The sequence below is a fragment of the Fonsecaea pedrosoi genome, assembly GCF_000835455.1.
Source record: "Fonsecaea pedrosoi CBS 271.37 unplaced genomic scaffold supercont1.6, whole genome shotgun sequence".
NCBI lineage: Eukaryota > Fungi > Ascomycota > Eurotiomycetes > Chaetothyriales > Herpotrichiellaceae > Fonsecaea > Fonsecaea pedrosoi.
In genome coordinates this window covers 212,743-235,027 of record NW_013550610.1, presented here as the reverse complement: position 1 = coordinate 235,027, position 22,285 = coordinate 212,743, and the positions used below count along the sequence as shown (strand labels likewise).

The 22,285-nt window shown below is 53.7% G+C and overlaps 7 protein-coding genes across 7 annotated transcripts; 3 read left to right on the top strand and 4 right to left on the bottom strand.

Moving 5' to 3' along the window:
* Positions 1-12: 12 nt before the first annotated feature.
* Z517_09063 (uncharacterized protein) lies at positions 13-1,659 on the top strand (the record flags this gene model as incomplete). The annotated part of the gene is made up of 1 exon (XM_013424973.1): positions 13-1,659. The coding sequence occupies one exon, from the start codon at positions 13-15 to the stop codon at positions 1,657-1,659; it is 1,647 nt and encodes a 548-aa protein (XP_013280427.1).
* A 744-nt stretch (positions 1,660-2,403) lies between these two features.
* Z517_09062 (uncharacterized protein) lies at positions 2,404-4,935 on the bottom strand (the record flags this gene model as incomplete). The annotated part of the gene is made up of 1 exon (XM_013424972.1): positions 2,404-4,935. The coding sequence occupies one exon, from the start codon at positions 4,933-4,935 to the stop codon at positions 2,404-2,406; it is 2,532 nt and encodes an 843-aa protein (XP_013280426.1).
* A 3,358-nt stretch (positions 4,936-8,293) lies between these two features.
* Z517_09061 (chaperone DnaJ) lies at positions 8,294-9,720 on the bottom strand (the record flags this gene model as incomplete). Its single annotated transcript, XM_013424971.1, has 4 exons — positions 8,294-8,604; positions 8,671-9,492; positions 9,553-9,622; positions 9,685-9,720. The coding sequence occupies 4 exons, from the start codon at positions 9,718-9,720 to the stop codon at positions 8,294-8,296; spliced, it is 1,239 nt and encodes a 412-aa protein (XP_013280425.1).
* Positions 9,721-12,188: 2,468 nt separating this feature from the next.
* On the top strand, positions 12,189-12,560 carry Z517_09060 (uncharacterized protein; the record flags this gene model as incomplete). The annotated part of the gene is made up of 1 exon (XM_013424970.1): positions 12,189-12,560. The coding sequence occupies one exon, from the start codon at positions 12,189-12,191 to the stop codon at positions 12,558-12,560; it is 372 nt and encodes a 123-aa protein (XP_013280424.1).
* An 892-nt stretch (positions 12,561-13,452) lies between these two features.
* Z517_09059 (uncharacterized protein) lies at positions 13,453-15,292 on the bottom strand (the record flags this gene model as incomplete). Its single annotated transcript, XM_013424969.1, has 2 exons — positions 13,453-14,812; positions 14,958-15,292. The coding sequence occupies 2 exons, from the start codon at positions 15,290-15,292 to the stop codon at positions 13,453-13,455; spliced, it is 1,695 nt and encodes a 564-aa protein (XP_013280423.1).
* Positions 15,293-15,875: 583 nt separating this feature from the next.
* Positions 15,876-16,922, bottom strand: Z517_09058 (uncharacterized protein; the record flags this gene model as incomplete). Its single annotated transcript, XM_013424968.1, has 1 exon — positions 15,876-16,922. One exon carries the CDS (start codon positions 16,920-16,922, stop codon positions 15,876-15,878), a length of 1,047 nt encoding a protein of 348 aa, XP_013280422.1.
* Positions 16,923-17,706: 784 nt separating this feature from the next.
* On the top strand, positions 17,707-22,077 carry Z517_09057 (uncharacterized protein; the record flags this gene model as incomplete). The annotated part of the gene is made up of 1 exon (XM_013424967.1): positions 17,707-22,077. The coding sequence occupies one exon, from the start codon at positions 17,707-17,709 to the stop codon at positions 22,075-22,077; it is 4,371 nt and encodes a 1,456-aa protein (XP_013280421.1).
* Between the last annotated feature and the right edge of the window lie 208 nt (positions 22,078-22,285).

The window sequence follows — 22,285 nt, the reverse complement described above, 5'->3', positions numbered from 1 at the left end:
AAAACGACCAGTATGAGTGACATCCAAGGAACCCTCGTACAAGAGCCGCAACAGCAGCAGTCGCAACAGCAGCAGTCGCAACAGCAGCAGGGAGTTACATCGACGAACAGGACGAGAAGAAGAGGAACAGGAAGGGGAACGAGAACAAGGACGAGAATCTACTCCACAGCCCTCGCGCCGCACCAGCTCCCGGCTCTGCTGGCCAGGCTGGAGGCGCTGATGCCCTATTCGATCCCGCTTCTGCGCAGGATTCAGTTCCATCTCCACGAAGAGCCGGCCTCGGAGTCGGCGAGGGTGTTTGTCGCTGTTGCTGACGCTACCGATGGTGATGCCGCTGGTGGAGTTGGTGATGGTGATGGCGATGACGTTAGCGGGAGGGAAGATGGGATCAGGGATGGAAATGGAGATGACGACGGTGCAGAGTTCGTGGATCGGTGGTTGAGTGCAAAGATGTCGGGCGGGAGAGATCAGCATGTCGAGACGAAGGGCAGGGCAGATGCAGATGCAGTGACAAAGCCGCAGCCTTGGGTTGCAGCGCATATTGACCTGGCTAACGCTGGTCAAAGCCAGGTATGGGCCTTTGCGAGCTGGGAGGCTGACGAATACGACGGACGATCTCCATTGCCGTCCTCATCTTCGGCGGCAGCATCAGCATCGACATCGACATTACAATCACCACCATCACCATCACCATCACCGTCCGCTGACTCGCTTCCTCATGGCTCTCCTCTTCCCAACGACTCATCCACACCCGCCGCCACCACAGTCCACCACGCCCTCATGCACTCTCTCTTCGAGTACATCCACACGACTCTCATACCTCGCCTGCCCACCTCGCCGCCACCGTCGTGGCTCGAGCTGCAGCGCACGGGCAAGTACCTGACGACGCCGTACTCGCGAGACAAGGTGCTGTTCGCGACCGTCTGCGAGAAAATCTGGGGGTTTTTCCCCCAAGAGGCACGGGCAAGGACCGACGACGGGTACTGGAAGTATTTATTCCGGGTTTCCCAGCAGGAGGAGGAGGAGGAGCAGACGGAGAGGGTGTCGACATCGTCGGCTCTACCAGCGCCCATCCCACCGTCGTCCTCGACCTCGGCCTCCGCCTCCGCGTCTCTCTCTGAACCGACTCCTCCCCTCCCCCCAACCTACCGCTTCGGCCCCATGCAACCCTCGCACCTCCAGACCGTGCTGGACCGCACGCCCATCCCGCGCACCCTGGCCACGCTGCGCCAGTACGTCTCGCTGGGCGTATTTTACCGAGATCAACCGGACCCCATCGGATGGGGGTTCCTCGGCAAGGACGCCAGCCTGTCGAGTCTGCACACCGAGCCCGAGCACCGCGGTCGGGGCCTGGCCGTGGCGCTGGCCCGCGAACTGTTGAAGAGGCAGCATGTCGTTTCGCCTTTTGCAGCGGCGGCAGCGGCGGCGGCGGCGGCGGAGGTGGCAGCACAAGATAAAGCAGCGACTGCGAAAACTCCTTCTAATACTGCTACTCCTGCATCGCCCTCTGGCGGCTACACCTGGGCGCACGCAGACGTCTCCCAATCCAACACGGCCAGCCGCCGCGTCATGGAGAAGCTGGGCGGCTCGCCGCGGTGGATGGTCATGTGGACCGAGGTGGATATCGAAAGGGTTGTGTCGTTGTCATCGCATACATAGTCAATCCACAAGGAAGGCAGGGAGGCGGGGCATGTAGGAGAGAGATATGGTAGAGCGTGGATTCTAGATAGTATATAGTATACAGTAGATTATGATGGGAGATTACGAGGATAAGGAGTTGGGAGGATATGGAAGCACAGAAAACACTCAAGGTATAAAAGCAAAAAGCATCACAGTGTAATGGCCAAGCATAAACATACGCACACAGACACATACAGACACAGGGTTGACACCGGCGCACGTACAGGTAGAGGTACAGAATAGCAAAGTCAAGTGCCAACAGGTGCACGGAATTAGATTCTAGGTAACCTGCTTGAACCACACAAGTAATAAGATGCAGATGTCAGTGTCAGTGTCATGGTATTGATGCTCGTACTATCCCTACATAATTATGTCCAATCTTCGTTACAACGAGTCGTCACCACCGAGGTATCAAGGGACTGATACTGAACGCCGACGTACTCGAACCAAAAAACAGACAACATCAACATGGATCATTATATAGTTTCCATGTTGTCCTTCCTTTATCCATCTTTGCTCGTTCGTTCTAAAACAACCACATCAGCTCACGTGCGATATGTTGCGCGGCACTGGATACCCAATCTCCCCAAACGCTGAACGACCTGATAACTCCTTCTGCGGGTGATTGGGGTATCTGATAGCAACTCTCTCCCAATCTGTTGCTTCGACTGACAATGCATCACACAGTCTGGGTATCAATATGGTGTGATTCCACACATAGTCCTATATCTTGCTAGGAATCTCATCAACATGCCCAGCCTCTGCCGCTTTCAGCTGCTCTTGATGTTCCACATTTGCAATGGCCGACTGCAATGCACTCGTCAAGTCAATGTGGAAGAAAGGTCTATTCAAGCTGTGGACAACAGCAACCTTCTTGGTTGAGTTTCGGGCATAGGCTTTACTCTGGCTGATCTGCTTCGATAGATCGCCATCATGGCTGGAACTCGTAGTAGAGTCATCCTTGTACTGGGCTCGCGTGATATCGTCCGACTTGGAGATACCGCTGCTATGTGGTCGAGGGCCGCCATGTTCTTCGTCGTGAAGACGAGACAGTCGTCGATTCGCTTCGTTTTCAGCAGCCGCGGCGGCCGATGACGCTCCACCGATTTCTGCAACGCTGAAGATGGGCTTCCAGCGATGTTGCTCTTCCGTCGGGGCTGTGGGGAAGCCGAAGCCAGCTGAAGCGAGTGCTCGCTTCGTCCAGCGGTTGTTGATGCAGGCCAGGTGCCACTGGACGGGTTCTGGGGAAGCATACCGATCGAGCTGATTGCGCACGTCGATCAGGGTCTGAACGCTGGTAACGTCGACGTTGTTGACCGACGAAAAGTCCAAAATGATGGCTTTCAAGGTTGGAAGGTGAGATCGATCCTCCTCCGACTTACCCCTTCGTGGGCCAGGATTGTTCCATGGGCGATCACCAGGGCGTGGCCATGAGTCAGGATTGGTCCGGCGCGTATGCTCAAAGATATACCGGACAAGATAGTCGGTGTAGTGATTCGCGTTGGGATAGTTGAAACCCTCGCTGAATCGATAGATAAAGATCCCCGGATAAGGAGACTCGACGTGGATGGACGGATTTGAGCCATCGTTGTGGTCCAAAGGAAGGAAGATATTTCGCGTCGCCTGGTCGTCTTCGGGCATGCGAGGCTTGTCATGGAATTTGTCTTCGATCAGGTGGTCACCAACGACCGAATGGATCTGGACTTTTCCGACGAAATGACCGCGTGCTTTGATTACACGGAAGAGAAGGACAGCAGCAGAGACACAGATGGTGGTGTAGATTCCGTTCTCGATGGACGAGAAGATGGTCACAAACACACCTGCGAAGAAGATGATGACTTCCAGTGGTGACACGCGCCAGAATTGGTAGACCGTGTTGGGAGGCGTGATCAAATCTCCGACAGCATGGATGATGACGGCAGCCAGCCCAGCTTGGGGGATGTAAAAGAACATGGCTGGAAGAGCGTAGATGGCCAGGAGAACCACAATCGCAGTAATGACACCGGCGAAAGGCGTGCGCACACCAGCCTTCGACTTGATGGCAGTCCGAGAGAATGACCCTGTCGCCGGATATCCTCCCAAGAAAGGCCCGAGCAGATTTGTGACACCGATGGCCACCAATTCCTGCGAGGGATTGATGGTGTAGTTGTTGATGCGGCCAAATGATTTGGAGATGGCAATGTGCTCAATGAGCATGACAATGACAGATGCTGGGAGTTGGTCGGCAAAGTAGCTGATGATTTTGGTGTCGATGGTTGGCACTGCAGCGTGTTTGAACCCTCGCGGCACATGGCCCAGGATAGCAAACTTGGGCTTCTTGCGATGATGTCGGTTAACGAGGTAGCTCACCAGAATGTACAGGCAGAGCACAAAGGCAGTTCGCAGCGTGTTGAGGAAAAAGAACAGCTTGGCTCTGTTGGGGTATTTCTTCGCACAGCGGTTGAACGTGAATCGGATGAGGTAGAGGAGAAACAGCGCCGTCAAACCAATGGCGGCGTCGAGTTTGGAGTGACCGAGGTACTTCAGGGTGTTGATTATAACCAAATAGGTTGAGTCGCGAGTGTTGAATCCTTTAACCTTGATGCCCATCAGGTTTGGCACTTGACCAGCCGCAATGCTGATGGCAGACCCGGTGATGAAGGCGGAAATGGCTGTCAACGGAATAAAATCCACAATCCACCCACACCGGATCAACCCAATAAAGCAGATGATTGCGCCGGCGATGATTGCTAGAGCCGAAGCAACAACGTGGCCGGGAATCTCGGGGTGCTCTGCCAACACTTTGTCGACGACATTGCCGGTAATGGTGGACATGACAGCGACGGGCCCGATGGTGATGTCTTTGGACGTGGCAAAGAACCAGTAGATCAGAACCCCCATGAAGGAGGAGTAAAGACCATATTCAACAGGAAGCTCCGCGAGTTTGGCGTAGGCCATGCCCTGCGGCACAACGACAGCGCCGACCGTGATACCAGCAACCAGATCGCCAATCAACCATTGGACATTGTACCGCAAAATCCAGTGGGTGAAAGGGAATAGACTGCGGACGTAGTTCACCATTTCATGGCCAGAAGGAATGAGTTCTCTAAGCCAGTCGATACTTCTCGGTTCTTCCTCAATGTAAGTGTCAGCCGTACTGACTGAATAGGTCGATTCGCCCCTGGTGACAGCATCTTTTTGAGCCTGGCGCTCGTCAAGGTTGATACCGAGGACCTTGGCCAGCCCATGGCCAACCTTGGAAGACTTGGACACCATTGTCACGCCTCACAGGTCTAAGCAGAGATCTGAAAGAACGTGCTCCCGGCTAGGTAGTTCGCAAGACAAAGTGTCCAAGGTCGCCGTGCTGTGTGGAGGGCTGGAACGAGGGTATATAAAGAAGAGGGGCGATCGGAGCGGACTTGCAGAGTTTGAACACCCACACACCCTGGGGTGGGCAGATTGCCCTGACGCGATATGGAGACCGGTAGGGATTGGGATGCCTGACCGCTGAGTGGCTGGATATGCCAAGTCCTCCGGCGTGGTGGAAAGCCGTAGGTGGATAGGATGTGCAAAGGTAAAGACTAGGGTTTAGGGCGAGCTTGTGGCTTGCAGCGTGGTTCGGGCTATTTGCGAAGCTATGAGTCGCTCAATTGCCCAAAGGCGGAGGTGATGATGGAGCTGTATCTCTGGCAACGGTCGACCTGGCCGCCTTCAAACGGCAAGCTTATGTGCTGTGAACAAGCAGGTCAGAATTGTAAATGCTCATTTCCTTGGTCAAGCCAAACAAAAAAGAACAACTCAGCGTCGTCGCAGCAATCAACGACGGGCAGAGGGAATAGTCTCGAGGAGAGTTACAAAGAAGACAGCTAACGCGGAGACGGCGTCGAGTATAAATATGGAGATGAAGATGATGTAGGCAGAGGCGAACTTGCAGTACCCGTGAGGATCCCCGCCGCCTCAAACAACCTTGTGAGGTAGTAGCAAGCGAGGGACCATGTGGGCGTCGTGCTTGATTGAACAAGCGAGATCTCGACTCGGGCTTGGAAGAAGGAAGAGGGCAAGACGGGTGTTTGCGAAGGGATCTAGAAAAAGCCCCCTCGGATGGTTTCCTGAAGAAGGGGTGCAGAGATTTTCTATTCGTCACATTGGGTCAATGATGAAATGGACGGGGTCTGAAGTGATGGTGCAATCGAAGGCGTGATGGGACCCAAGGCGCCTTTCTCGGGAGAGCGACGTTTTTCAACACCCTATCCTGCAGCTCATGCTCATGCGCTCAATGCTAAGGCCGGCGTGGAACTGTACCATTGGGACAGGCTGGCGAGGGATGGGATGTTGAAGCAAGAATTGTCCAAGATTGCGACAAGACAGCGCCTGCTGGTTAAGCACACGAAGCATTTTCTTCGACCGACAGAACGGTAGGGGTGTTATACGGCCAAGCCATGCAGAGTTCCCAGCACCTGTCACAGACACGGATGGCACCAACAGAATAGAAGAGAACGTACAAATGGTACGCCTTGTCCGACCTAGAAAGCAAGACTCCTTCACTTTGGTATCACCATCGCTGTTGAGGAGCACTGGAAAACAACAATGAGTCGTATGGTCGACAATGGTCATCGTGGCGATGATGACAACACTCTGGGCGATGGCCTCATTGACATTGTGACCGTCAACCCCCGTTGCCGAATCGGTGGTTTGGTGGTTTTTCTTACCTGGCCTCCCGATGTCTTCGTATCTTGCAAGGCGGCAGGCCGGCCGATTAGTGGCAAACTAAATCACTTGTCACATTTCGCCTCATTCGCCTGCCAGCATTCCCTGATATCTGTGACCAAAAAAAGCCATTGAGTCTTCTTACAGGAGAAAAATGGCGTGCTCGAGGTCTCCTGGTTGTGGTTGTCGACATCTGTTTCGTCGATGAGCTTGGTCCCGCTCTCGCACGCCAGGGGGCGTGGGTCTCCCACCCTGTCAATTTATGGACAAGGCTTGCCATCATTGAGGCAAGGTCTGGTGCCCGAGCCAATCATGATGAGCTGGTCGTTGTGGTGGGTTTGGCTAATTGCTGACGCGATTTACGCCATAATGATCCCATCGGCCCTGGGTGTCGAGAGTGACCTTATGAGCGTTCATAGCTCACCCTCCCTATTCTCTTGTTATTTCCTTCTGTTCAATACTGTCTTCTTTCGCGGGTAATGCCACCAGCATGACATCCGTTGAATCGTCGATGCAGCCTGTACGTGGGGAGGACAAGGTTGATGGTCTGGCGACGGCTGCAGGTGCAGCCGGAGGGGTAGCATGAGGAAGAAGGTGAGGAGAGAAAGTGGGATGTCTGGCAAAGGGGACAAATGCATGTGCTTGATGATCGGTTGACCGCTTTTTGCGCCCAATGCAGGTGCCAAGCCTTTGATTTCCCAATTCGGCATATCACGTCAAGCATCGACGACGATACCATGTCAAGCTCGACCTCGTCCTCAAGCCTCAAGCCTGAATCCCAATGCTAGCCTCAATCTCAGCCTCAGTGTCAGTCTCAACCTCAACCTCAAGCTACCGCAAACCAGATATAACAGAAACTCAAGCGGCAAAGCCAGCCTCACTTTCTCCTTTTTTTTCATCCCTGGGCAGTGCACAGACTGCGTAGCAACCTCCGTTCTAATAGACACTGGGACTTCTTGATCGCTTCCTCTCCTCCCAGAATTGTCCCAGTGCTTTCCTCGTCTAACCGAGTCGGCGGCTGGGAGACGCGACCTCCGACGCCTGATTGCCTTTCGTGTCGACGAGATTGTGGCCGGCCGTAAGCCATTCCCAGCTGCATATCCAATGGCAGACCGTGGCTTCGCGTCGCGCTATGACAGGGTCAAGCCGTTCTTCCTCGGTTCAGCCAGCCGATCTCTCATACTTACACGAGTAAGCGGGAGGTTCGTGCTTTGGTAATCACGGGATCTGCTTGCCACGAGGGCTGAGGGCTCCTGTGCCTTCGTGGAGACTTGCTTCTCAGTGCTAACTTTCGCCCTACGGAGGACGGAGAATTCTAAAAGCCAATTCAATAGAACAACATACCCTATTTCGCTTGATACATACGAGTCCAGCGTCAAAGACCTCCCTTACCACTGGCAGATACGGTCTGTCCCGCTTTCTCTACTGCAGTTCGCTGAAATACACCACCATAACACATTGTAATTGTCCACTGGTCATAACCCATGAATGAGGTGTCGCATGCCACAGCACTAAACCCGATCTCTATCATGCACAATAGCGAGGCTGTCTAAATATGCGGGGGACGGATAGAGCATAGAACATTCGTCAGACCCTCTATCAGGCCAGTCCATGCGCTCAGCCCAACAAAGACTTCCCTAGGTGGGTGTCACGAAGAGCTATAACGCCGTATCCTGATTTCCCAATTGAACGCCGGGAATTTCATCGTAACCGATAACTTCCCCATCCTTGACGCCGTACGATATGCCACATGCCCATGCACCAGTGACCACACGGTCAAATGCAGGAAAAGCCTCCATGTTTGCTGATGCCCGGAGGAGTCGTGCTCTTCTTCGTTGCGTCAAGTCATTACGTCGCGATTGTTTCTCTCTGTTCCTTGCCGCATTGTCACATCTACCCGTAAAATGGTGGGCGATTCTTTGCCACTTCATTGAGACGCGCATTGCACTCTCTCGGCTCCAGGAGGGAGTCCATCCTCATCCTCATCGTCCATACCAGCAGCACCATGAGCACGCGCTTGCTGACGGGGGTCGACTTCTTCTAGATCGAAATCTTCCACCATGCCGTCTGGGGGAGGCAGTTTCTGTTGCATGCGAGGAGGCAGGACTTGTTCGAGGAGCTCGAGGTTCTGGAGTTGTGACTTTTCCGGGAATTTGACGTCGAATTGAATATACAGGTTACCAAAGTCGTGGTGTCTGAATGACGGCATTCCTTGGCCCTTGATCACCTTAATCGCTCCTATCGCCAAAGTCAGTGTGTGAACGTCGATGCGATGATCTGGCGCGGCTCTATGTTTGTACTCACCAGGTGTGATGGGCTCGCCGGGGTAGATATTGACCGTTAGCCACCGATCATCGAGATGTTCAATATAGATCTGGCCACCAGCCAGAGCAGTCAACAGGTCAATTTCGGCGTGATAGAATAGGTCGTCGTCCTTTCTCTGGAATCTTGGATGAGGCTTCTGTTCGATCTCAAAGACAACGTCTCCAGCGAGAATACCGGGCATCTGATCGCCCTCACCACGGAACTCGATCTTGTGGCCGCTCTTGACACCACGGTCGACATGCACGTGAAGAACCTTGCGTTCCACGACCGTTTTCTTTCCCATGCAGCGTTTGCATCGGTCGCGGTCGCGGATGGTTTCTCCTTCGCCCTGGCAATCGGGGCAGATGGTCTGGAAACGCTGAATCATAGGGCCCATTTGACGCATCATTGTCTTCATACCCTGGCCGTTACAACCAGTACAGGTTTTGACCGCCCCCTCTTTGCCTCCACGGCCTTCACACTGTGGGCAGATAACTGATTTTTGAAGAGCAAGTTTCGAGACTTTCCCGCGATATATGTCTTCAAGAGACACTTTGTGGACGTGGTGGATTGTTCGGGCTTTCTTTGGGCCTGGATCGCGCATGCCTCCTCCGAACATGCCCCCGAATGCTGACCCACCGCCAAAGAACTGCGCAAACAGGTCCTCGGCGGCCATGCCGCCACCTCCCATTCCACCTTGTTCTAAGCCCTCTTCACCATATTGATCGTAAAGACTTCGTTTTTGAGGGTCGGACAGGACTTCGTATGCTTTGGAGAGGTCCTTGAACTTTTCGGCCGCATCTGGATTGTGGGCATTCTTGTCTAATCACGAGTTAGAAACTTATTGCCTCTCTCAGACCAAGCTTCGAATGACAGTCTTACCTGGGTGATGTTTTAGAGCGCCCTTCTTGTAGGCAGATTTCAGCTGGGCCTCTGTGGCCGAAGGATCGACCTGCAGAAGTGGTTAGAGGGCGACAATTCCAAGCCTTACAAAAGGAAAACGAGTCGCCGTACCCCGAGAATGTCATAATATTTCGTCTCTTTGACCATCTTGCTCGAGAGCGGTTTCGGAGGAAGCAGCTGACTAGATTTGGGTTGATACTCAAGTCAAGAAGGGCGAGGAGTGTTGGGGGGGTTGGAAAAAGATTTGTTTTGTGAGTGAGCGAGAAGGAATTCCGGACAAGGAGGTTTGCCGGTCCAGTGGATGACAGAGGCGGTGATGGGACGTTGAGTATCCAGATAGTATTATCAAGAGGTACACATGTAGTGAGAAGGGTGCTAAGTGCGAAAGTCCTCTGATTTATGAGGTCAATCGCAGGCAAACAATTATATTGTTCAGTTGCTGAGGCGCGCAGGGGGATCGGGTCGGGGAAGGTCTCAGAAAAAGCCAAGAGGAGAGAACCAGATCGAAGGTCGCAGATTCCGCCATCCAAGGATCGTGGACCAATCGAAGTCCGGATGAGGCTGAGGACTTCACCCACTCTGAGATCAACTTGTCTTTGGAGTGAACCATGTTCCGTCAGCCGGATCAGGATTACTTTTGCTGCACAATTAACCACGTCACTTATGCTGCTCCTCACAGCTTACAATGTGCTTGTATTGTGGTGAGATTGCTATCTGGGCAGATTCGCATCCCAACCTGTCGGGGGAAAATCCCCGAGGCTCAGTCTAATAATCAGGATGCATCTAACATACATAACGAGCTAACTACTCGTACTAAGGATCCGTGCTCCGTGCGTACGATAAGCCCATTCCGAAAGATCTACTTGGCACTTCTACGGAGTCCTGGACCCTGGCTCGTGCTTTTAGCCAATAACATGACCCCGAGATTTTGTTTCTGGACTTTTTGTTTGCTGTGGGTCTCGGCAACGCCTGTTGTGCGTGGTTTTACGTGTACAAACACAACAATAACAACTACCCATGGTGTGCCGTGGCTGGTGACGTTTTGTGACTTGGGAATGAGCCTCCCATTCCTCGGACCCAGCCACGCCTATCACACATCTCTGGGGCAGCCCATACAAGTCGCCTGATTCAGCCTTACGAGACCCCAGCCTTGTTGGTTTCACTTTCGGAGCGGAGAATCATTCTTGCGGTCATGCCACGGCACCTTCGTGGTTGGTTGACGGGCTGTTCTTCCTTTTGCATACCTACATACATAACTAGGCACCTAAGGTATGTAATTAGGTAGTCACAGAAATACCTAGTGGCAGGATGCGTTCCACGTCGACAAAGCTCGGACTGCGCCTCGTGCTTTTCAATCCCATCCCCTCCATTGGCAGACGACTGGCACCACGGGTTGACGTTGCGTTGGACCTGAGAACTGAGTTTGGAAATCTACCCCTCTTCCAATAGGTCTGAAGGGATACGGTGTTGGTTCTCCCAGTACTCATACTATGGACCGTTTACCATGTCGAGGAAGGCTTTGCATGGGGACACCACAGAGGCGGAGTGAGAGCATATGATGGCCGTACCGAGTACTTCTCCATAATTACCGTGACCGACTTGCCTACCGCCTACATAGGAGTTGTGTTTTTCGGAGCTCTAGGTAGCCCAAGGAAGCGGGGAAGCCTAGCCGTGCCTGGATAGCTACCTAACTTGTACCTAGCCTAATAGGCGCTCGGGCCTTTGATCAATGAGCGGCGCAAGCACCAACCGTACCCACTAATATTTCGAGGAAGATCGCCTTGGAAGCCCCCCACCTCAGGTGCGATACGAGTACAACCAACATCCACCAACTATATCACCTCCTCATTCCCTCAAAGCCTCCTAAACATGCATCAGACACTCACACAGTTGAAGGGCAACAACATCCCTCTTACTGTTCCGTCATCAGTCTCCTTTCTGGCAACTGACCCCGAGCCAAATGTTACACAGAACCTTGACTGCATTGTGATAGGACAGAGAATCCGATCGTATGCAGGCTATCGAGGTCCGGTGACTGGCGACTGCAGCCTCGAGAGTTGTCACTACGTGGGACCAGTCTGAGGCCTTATCGACCTGAGTCCGAGTCGACACCGACTCGCTGCCCACTGACCAACACTGTTATTTCCCTTAGGAAACCAGGCGCCTAAGCATGCGGGCAACCATTTCAAGTATTTCCCGCCTTTGCAGGTTCAGTCAGCTGACAGTGAATATGGCCAGTAACACCGTGCAGCAATCTAGCTACCTTGTTCCTCGTCCACAAAAGTCCCCCTGTTGGAAACCAGAGCTCTTCGAGTACCTGACACGAATTCTGCAGTCCTGATTGCTCGCATTGTCAGGCCGCAGTAACCCAAGCCGATGCCCAACGAGGTCTAGCCCTCATATGTCAGAGCTCCAGAAAAGGTTTGCCACGTCGTCCAAGCGCCTTAGACTTCCCATCACGCTTGTCATCTGGCCTCGCAAATCTTATAAGACCGACGAACAGACCCGATGCTTGGTCTTCGAAGTTGGGACATCAGCTTTGAAAAAGGAAACCTCTCGCTTGGTGAGCCTACCGCGGAAAGAGGTATCGCAAAGTCCCTGTCCGTGCCGTTGTCATGGTTCGCTCAAACCACAGCCGACCCATCCCGACCCAGATCTGGGAGAAACACAAATTCACCATCTATGCACTCTATGCGAGGCTGCCTCTTGACCAAGTCATGGCTGAAATGCAACAGAAACATGACTTCGCCGCCACTGCGCAACAGTACAAGCGACAACTGGGGAAATGGGGCCTTCGCAAGAATGTCTTGACTGAGTTGGATGTCATTGACGATGAATCCATCGCACGTGGAGGCAAGGACTCCCAACGCCAGATACGGCGCTTTCAGAAGAGGAAACAGCTCAAAACACAGAAGCCAGCGAAACCAAAACCGGCCACCCCACGCACCACCCGGTCAAGCTCGGCTCAGAAGCGAAGGCCTCTGTGAACTGGACGTACCAAATATCAATGGTGCTGCCCTCTCATTTCAGAGTGACATAGCTGGATGACCCTTCATGGAACGAGTTCTAGTCGAGCTTTAAGGGACTTCTTTGGTACTGTTCTATCATTGAACATTTCCGCGCTTATATGATACCTTGTCACAGGAGTAGTCATGGACCCTTCGGCCTGAGATGTAAGCAAATGGTTACAACAAGTACGCAGGACCCTTTTGCCGTTCTCATGGCTCCAACCCTCCAACACACCGACCTCGCACTTGGATCAATTGCTTCGCATGCTTTGAGCTTCCTCGAGAATGCAGGCTTTGTTGGCTCTCGCTAGTGCGCACCGTTCGAGCAAACGAACAAACGCTATCCATATCTTGTGCAAGGCTGGGATATTGTTTTGTTCATTTAGCCCGAGAGAACAACCAGCCCAAAGGGCATCCACTGCTGATTTCTGAATGAGCCAGGCACTATGGGGGATTGACGACCTGCGGTATACGAGACAAAGGGGGTCTACGTTTCAGACATTGTAACTTGACCTGTGTTCGGAAAAGGTATGCGTATATACCTCTTTTTCGCTTCGGACGCGGGAACATCGTGTATGCTTTTACATTGGTGGAAATCACGAGTACCGTCAGGGACACAGAAATAGATCTCATGACTAGGGTGGCATTGATACTGACAGGTCTAATATTCGTCTCAATTGGGAGCCTTTAGTATTGTAAGCATCGTCATTTAGGGCCCATGGCACAGCCACGCTGGAACGTCTTCCCCGGTGCCATCTCAACTCAACCCCGCGGAAATTCCCCAGCAGCATCCGTCGTCACGTCGCCTGATTTCTCATATCTTGCCAGACCTCCTGCGTGTCCATTTCCTTGCGTGATCCTGTGGCAAAGTTTATACGTGCACAAACCGCAAGATCAACTGGTTACTCCTGGGTTTGGTGGTGTACGCGTCGATCTCCTCGATGCCGTTGTCGTCGACGATTTCGGTGGCCCAGTTGCTGTAGATGGCCGAGACGAGCAGCTTGATCTCCTGGATGGCGAGGTGGCTGCCGATGCACATTCGCCCGCCGGACCCAAACGCCCAGAACCAGCGGTGCATCTCCTTGAGCTGGTCGTCGGACGAGTGTGACGGCAGCCAGCGCGAGGGCAGGAACGTCTCCGGGTCCGGGAAGACGGCCTCGTTGCGGTGCAGCGTGTAGGGCATGGCCGAGACGCGCACCCCGCCGGGGATCTGGGAGTAGGCGCCCAGCGTGCTCCCACCCGGCACGTGCGGCGAGATGCGCGGCTCGATGCCCGGGATGGGCGTGTGCAGACGCAGCGTCTCCATCAGGATGGCGTTGAGCAGCGGCAGGGCGTCGATCTGCTTTGGGTCCGGGAGCTTGAAGTCCCTCGCGCCGGGAGACAGAGGCCATTTGATCGGTGGTGTCAGCGTCAGGACCTCGTCGCGGAGTTGCTTCTGCAGGTCGGGGTTTCTGCTCAGCTCCCAGTACAGGTACGTCAGGGCGATGGCCGACGTCTCGTGGCCCGCGCCCAGTTGGTCCAGCATTTCGCTGTAGATCTCCGCGGTCGTGGTGTCATCAGTGTTATTGTTGCTGCCGTCCCCGCCGTGTAATTCGTCGTGCCGGGTGGTCGGCAGGATGACCTCGCCCGTCGCCTTTCCCGCGTTGGGGTCCTTTTCGCGCAGTTTCGTGATGCCCGTCTTGAACTGCTTGTACACGACGGGTTCGTCGCCGGGGTAATATGCCAGTGAAGAACCATCCCCGCCGGTTGATCCTCGTCGCGAGAGGAACTCGTCCGCCATGCGGCACATGCCGGCGTTCCAATCCTCCAACAGGACATTGGCCTCGTCCACGAAATACGGCACGACTTGCAGACCGAGCCCGCGCGTGAGGCGCTTGAGCCACGGTGCTTCGGCCGAGAAGAACTCGTAGTCCCGACGACAGTGGTACTGGTGGAGGATGTGCCTCCGCTTCGCCAGGTCCTGGGTGAGGTTGGTCCCCGCGGCCAGCCCGAACTGGTACGCCGACATAAAGTCCATGGCGAAGGCGTTGTTCATGTCGTGCACGTCGGCCGGTTCGCCCGTCTCGGAAAGTCTCTGGAGGAGCGGCAGGTAGCGGGTTGTGAACAGTGTGTGCGAGTTCGCGGCCACTTGCGGCGAAGAGGCGATGAAGGACTTGGAGTAGACGTTGGCCATGGTGCGTTTCTTCTGCGAATGTGGCCCGTGGTGGATTGTAGAGAACATGTTCATGACCCTGGCCCAGTCCAATTGTCAGTCTTACATTCTTCTATTCTCCTCCCCCTTTCTCTTCTTTCCCCTGTTGGTCCGTTCTTGATGGGTATCGAGAACCACGGTTCAAATTCCGTGACAAGGCAATGTTGGCGGTTTCTTCCACCTACCCATAGGAGCCAAATCTCTGCGGATACCAGGCGTGCTTTTCCCAGGAGCCGGCATAGATGGTCTTTATGCCGTTATCCACGCAATTGACGCTCAGCTCGTTGGAGCCCATGCGGACGACAGACCCGTGCTTCAAGTGAGCCGCATAAGTCACGGCATTGTTCCTCTCCATGTACCGTTGATAGGTGATCCAGGCATCTCCGAAGATTGGGATCGACCAATGCGCAGAGGGGATATGCCGCAGAGGGTGGAAGAGGAGAGGGTTGAGGATGAACTTGTACAGGGCCAGCAGAGCAAGCGAGCCCAACGTGAGCAACGCGAGGATGGGCAGCGCCATATTTCGACAATCAATAGGGAGGAGGATTTGCCTTGTAACAACGAAGAAAGATAGATCGAAATACGAACAAACGCAATAAAAACGAGTGGTATCGAGTGGAAGTGATGGCCTTCCTTCCTCTCCAAGCCACCGCTCTTATGATGCTGCTGCTGGAGGTGGTGGTCGAATCCAAGCAAGGAGGGGAGGGAGATAAGTGAGGTTGGCCAACCGACGATGACACGACGGTGAAGCTTGTGCTTCCTCAAACGCCTCACTCGATGAGCGAGAACTCTTGTTCTTCAGATTCGACAGCACTCGGAGATGTGAGAGGAATCTGTCATGGAAATCGATCTACCCATACCCCTAATGTTAAGAGTAGGCGAGGAGCATATTCACCTCCACCTCATTAACCTAGATGTTGAGTTCGGCCGCGCAACTCCGTACATACGTGGTTGGACAAATCCGTGATAGTGTCGTATGGGGAAGCAAATAATACTTCGCCGTCCAGATGGAGCAAAAAGAGGCGAGGATGAATGTGGGCGACCTTAGTGAGAAAACATGCAAAACACGGGAGTTGTGAGGAACTGGTTGTTCACGCCATCTATCAAGTCCTGGATACCTTCTGCTTGCCTTTTCCTTTGACAATGGTTGCCTCTGTCTCAACATCGTCCTCGTCCTCGTCACTGCCCGAGAATTCATCTTCGTCGTCAAAGCCTGCAAACCGGCGAGCTGGTTGTTTGGGCTTCGGTAGTAAATGAGAGGGGATCTTGAGTCGATTCTGCAAGACCCAGAGGGCATCGACGTCGCCGGCTTCAGCTTCTGATCTGAGCCGGGACATATCCTCTGGGTCTAGCTCCATCAGATCTTCCTCATCGCTGTCTTCGTCACTAGGGGCGCCGGAGCCTCCACTGCCACTGCTATCTCCTTCTTGTGCCGACACTCCCTTTGACTCTTCCTTCTCGTCGCTCGCCAACATAGCCATCTTCACGGCATTTCGCACATTTTCTCCAACCTCCTCTTTCGTTTCAATCCACTCATCACTAAGACCTTTCCGCCGGCCATCAGGGCCCTTACCTGCTCGCATATCGGCCTCCCTTTGCTCGGCTAGTTGGATGACCTGTTCCCATCTCTTGCGTCTTTCTTCCTTTTCCTTTCGATCCATTTCCGGCTTGGTGGCCAAATACGCAGCCAGGTTTTTGGCCTCTGTGATGGTCCGCAGCCTTCTCCCGTCAAGGTTGCGTGCGCTCCCTGAAGCAAGCTCTGCATTTTGTTTTTTCTTGCGCGATGACATTCGGCCACCAGCTGCTCTGAGCTGGGAGCCAAACCCACCTTTCCCGCCCACTAGCGGTGCAGAGAGTCGGAGGGGGAGGAAAGAGCTGCTGCAGGCATGCTGGCCACATGATGATGATGGTGATGAAGACGATGGGCGTGTCAATTCCCCAACGGTGATCGTAGACGTAGGATATACGGGTTTGTTTAGGGTCGAGGTCAGAGTCAGGTGTGTGGTTTCTGGGAAATTAGGTGGGAGAAGCTCTGCTATAGCGGCCACTAAATCTGCGGTAGTTGAAGATGCTGGTAAGGGGAGACAGAGCGTCGCAGGAAGCGACAAGCCTGGGAAAGTGCTCAGCAAGACGTTGACGACGGCCTCCATCTTGCCACGCCCCTATCTTCGTGGATTTGCGACACAAGTCACGTATGTAGCTAGGAATGCAGGAATCGACAATAAGATAGGGTCATGCACTCCGGTACTCGGTAGGCTGTTATGATGAAACTGACTTTGTAGAAACGTATGGAGTGGCTTGTTTGAAATTGTCACAAGTCACTTTTTGGAAGCGACCGGGCACGCAAGAGAGGATGCTGGTGCCTTGCAGAAAAGACCGCGGGCCAAGTTGGGGGGCTTTAAACTCCAGGTCTCTAGCTGGATCCGGACTGGGCGTGCCCGCTAACGATGGAAAATTAGGCGACTAGTGGTCAAAGCCGTTAGGCGGTAAGTGCCGGGAGCTTGCACCGGAGATCAAGACTGGCAGCTTTTTGCGGGCGTGGCCAGGTGCCAACGTCGTCTTCAAACATCGGGGAATTGACACCCCAGTGCGAAACTCTCGAAACGCGTCGCAGAAAAACAAAAAAAGTCGAACGATTGATCATCCCACCACCCCCTCGTGTCCCTTCACCAAACACACAGCGAAGCCCGAGCCGTCCTTCGATTCCTCCACAAGGTCATCGACCTTCCACACGACCTCTCCACCCTCCTCGGCCCATGACTATCTCACGAGAAAAGGGACAGCGTGCACAGGCCCCTAGATTCGATCCACCGGCCATCATCGCGAGGCCACCGCCCCGGCCACTCTGAGATCCGTCCGATATTCTTGACGACACCTGTCCGACCTCATTCTGTCTTGAGACTTCCAGAGCCATCCGATCATTTCTTACCTAATATGCCCTGGCAGCCGCTGCCTCTGTCGTATGCGGTTGCCATCTATCCCTTCCAGCCGACATCTTCTCCGTCCGAACTCCCTCTTCAGATAGGAGACCAGTTATATGTCATCGAGCAGGGAGGCAAAGATGGCGCGTGGTGTCGAGGTTATCTGGTCGCGCCGCCCACCTTGCTGTCGGCATTGACTCCCGGCATCAGGACCGCCGCCGATGCTCGGGTTTTTTCTGGCATCTTCCCCAAGTGTTGTATCGAAATTCGAGAACAACTCGGTCCAGATGTGGACCCTCTCGTTGAGCCGGGCAAGCCAAAACCGCCCGCGCCAGTGCCCATGTTGAAAATCGGCGACGAGTCTCCGACGTCAAGCACCGAGCCGTTGGTAGATGAAATCACCTCCTGTCTGCGTGAGTGGTATATCCTGCACCTCCCCGAGCTGGTGTTGCGCCGAGAGTATCATCGTCTGGACCAGATGTCGGACATCACCACTCGACTCGACTATGCGAGGCGGGAACTATTAAATGATGTGCTCACCACTCAGGAAAGGCTTCAGGTGCGGAGGGAGGCTGTTTGGGATCTGGTGCGAGGCAACAAAATGCTTAGCGGCGAGGTCATCGTTCGTGACCCGGCTCGACAAGGACGACTGTTGACGTCGCAGGACTCGGCCATCGAGCTGGCAAAACTACAGTCGGTCATGAGTGCACTGGATACTACGCCCTCCGAAAAGTCCAGGGCAACTTCACTTCACCACTGTCTCCTTGAGGTCACGTCAGTTGCGGGGACTGATCTCGACACGACAACACTGAGTCTTGCTCTGTATCTCAAGGATGCCGACGGAAATCTCAAGCCTTTCTCGGAAACGTACAGTTCCATCGCCAACTCCAAAATGAAGACACTCCTGTCTGATCTCAGTACCCGCGACGTTGGGACCGATGATCGCTTGTTCCTTATCGTCAAAGTCGTGGTTTCAGAACCTCCACGGAAGGCCAAAAAGAGAGCGGTGGAAAGAGCGCCGTCGAGAAACGGAACTCTTCTTGGTCCACGGCAGTTATCGCTCAGTAGACGGAGATCCAGCTTGATGTTTGGGAAGCGGCGCAATGCAGACAGGCCGCAGCCCGGCCAAAATGGGAGAACCACTCCACAATCTCAGGACAGGGCATCTACTCCGTCAGTAATTGAGGAAGAGGAAGATGGGCAGAGCAAACCTGTTGGGCCCCCCGTTCCTCGGACCATTGGCGTGGGCGTCTTGGATATTGCAAAGATCATGAGGGATGGCCAGTCAAGGGAAGAAAGCGTCACCATCTGGTCTGCGTCCCAGCGGGACGACGAGAAGCCTGGAGGATCCAGCGACATAGCGGCACAGCTCCTGGATAGTCCCGGCAAGGCTCTTGTACTGTCTAACCCCGTCTCCAGTGCTACGTTCAAATTGACTCCTTACACTGCTCCTGAGGCAGACACTCTGATCAAGAACACCCCCACGTCGATGCATATGATCACCAAAACTCAGAAGATGGGTTTCTCAGAGGCCCCGTCCAAACCACGCTCAGACATCTACCTCACGTTAAGCAAAGCAGTCTTGACCCAAGGCTCCTATTTGTCTCATCCTGAGGTGAATGTGGCTCCGGTCAAGGCCCACTCCCTGCAGAACCTGCAACTAACCATGGAGGTACGTGACAACACTGGACGCCGCGTGGAGCATTGTATATTTCCGTCGTCGAACGGTGCGGGAGTTACTGCCTTCCGAACGAATGCCGTTGAACTCGACCACAAGTGGGACCAGACATTATGTTTGCGAGTGCCGACCGAGAAGGTCCCCGAAAGTCATGTGGTTTTGAGTATTGCGGATGCTCCAGAGTTCCCGTTTGCACTGGCTTGGTTGCCCCTGTGGGATAAGCAGGCGTTCATTTCTGATGGCAAGCACTCGCTCATCCTGCACGCTTACGACAAGGTCACGTCGAGCATTGTCCATGGCCGCGGTGCATATTTGTCCTTGCCCTGGAACAATGCCAACTATAAGACGATCCATGAAGGTTCTTTGGCCACGATTGCTTCCCTGGAAGTCTATACACACCTGTGCAGTACAGAATACTCGCAGGACAGAACCTTGGTCAGCCTGGTCAATTGGAAACATCAGACGTCGGTCCAGTTGTTGGATATCCTACAGAAACTCACGTTTGTCCCGGAGATCGAGATCGTCAAGCAACTTAGGGAAGTGTTGGACGCGTTGTTCGGAGTCCTTGTCCACAAGTCAGGGGAATCCAAGTTTGAGGATCTGATATTCAACGACATTGTTTGGGTGCTCGGAATCGTCCATGACCGACGGTTTAATCTGGGTCCTTTGATTGAGCAATACACTGAGAATCATTTCCGCTTTCCTTACGCCGCGGCATGCCTGATACGCAGTTTCACCAGACTTTTACAAAGCGTTTCGGACCCTCAAAGCGCCCGTGATATGAGATCGTTGTTCAAGGTTGGCAAAAGCTTCATGAGGATTCTGATCGTGTCATACCAACAACGACGCTTTGGCTCGCAGCCAAGAGACAATGATGAGAAGCACTCGAGTTTCAAGCAAGACATGCAGGCGATTCTCTTTGGCCTGCAGATGATGATGCGCAGTGAGACTCCAGCACTTGTGGGCAGCAAGACGCTCCTTGTACAGAAATTCCACGACTGGCTTCCAGAACTGCTGCCAGCTTTCAGCAAGGAGGAAGTGATCAAAGTGGCGGTTGACTTTATTGACGCATGCGACGCAGCCTCTGGAAAACTGCTGTTATACAGAATCGTTCTGATCCTTAACTACACCAAGCTCGACCAGATCTGGGTAGACGAGAAAGACCGAAAGATGCTTGTCAAGAACTGTATCCGGTGGCTTTCGCCATACTGGACCCCGAACAACCGGTCAGACAATTGGCACGAGCAAGTCCGATTGTGCTGCTCAGTTGTCGCCGAACTCACACGGTTCCAAACTTCTCATCTGCACGACTTCATGCCGAAACTCATCTCTGCTTACAACACGATTGCGGATGGGCCGCCGTCTCGCCGACGATCCTTGTCCCTGCTCTTTTCAGAGTCTTATCCGCTGACGAGCAAGTCATCCGAAGCCAACGATCAGTTTGATGAAGCGCTCCTTGAACTCTCCTCTCTCATCTCTACAATCGCGAAAATGAAGCTCCCCTCGAACCTCAAGCTCCAGGGACAGGATCTCACCGAGTACATCATCTCCACACTCATGGTTTTGCGGTCTCTTCTCAAGAATGACGCATTTCCAGCCTCATGGCTCAGCCTGCACATCTACCACCATTCATCCGCTTTGACAATCTTAAACCATCTCTCATCGCTTCTCATTTCTTCGTACCTCCCGACACCGGAAGACGCGGATGGCTTCGACATGCAGCTGTGGAAGTCGTTCCTTGATACGCTCCTCAAGCTCGTATCGTCGCCTGCGTTGACGCTCGAGCTCTTTCCTGAACAAAAACGCCGCGCCGTGTGGAAAATTGCAGGCGACGTGCGCCAACATGGCGCCGATCTCTTACGCAAAGCCTGGGAGAGCTTGGGTTGGGAAGCTACCGCCGACGACCAGCGACGATACAATATCCGCAGACTGGGAGGCTATCAAGTGCAGTATGTGCCCAGTCTTGTGGCGCCTACCATTAATCTTTGTCTGAGCATGCACGAAGGCCTCCGCAAGGTTGCGGTTGAGGTACTGCAAACCATGATTGTAAGCGAATGGGCATTGAGCGAGGACCTCGAGTTGATTGAGACGGAAATCATCGGTGCGCTGAACTCGATCCTGAAAGCGAAACCGGTGACGGCGAACGAAGCGGTGAGCCGCAAAGTATTCATCGCAGAGTTGCTAGAATTGTTCTCAACCATTGCGAATCAGCCAGATGATGCATTGTGGACTGCGCTTGAGGAGTTGGTGGGAACCATTGAAGAGTTAGTCGACCTGCTCACCAGCACCGATCCGGAAGAGGATCAATTCGTCAGGAATTCGTCGACCGTCCCCCCGAACCAGAATGGACATGCACAGAGCAATCATCAACGGGCCAGCAGCAAGGATGCAGACTCTCAGACGTCAGAGGCTAAAGAGCTTGCTCGAGCCCGGAGAAGCATTGATGGCCTGTCACCGTCGTCGCAGCAACAGCGACAGCAGCACGGCCGCGACCGGGAGTACGGCGTGCACGCACTGGAATGCTACAAGCAGCTCGCTGAAGAGTATGAGAGGAACGGTGATTATAAGAGGTTGGCCAAGACGCATCGGGCGATTGCAAGAATCCACGAAGCGAGAGCGGCAAGTCGGTATGGAGGGAGGGAGGCAAACGTGAATGGGTCACGGATGGGGGTGAGGGAAGACGATGGGGAGGAGGACGACTTGTAAATGCGTGTTGGATGTGCGGACACGAAAGAGCAGCGCCGGGTAAGCAGAGCAGAGCAGAACAGCGGATGGTCAGAATGGATGGACTCACATGTCCGGAGGCTTCGAGCTCTAGTAGCCAGAGAATGGAGAACAAGGTGGTATGGAATGGATTTTGACACCCCATTGGGATGATCAATTCGAGGTAGTGAAGAACAAGGGTGTTTTTGTG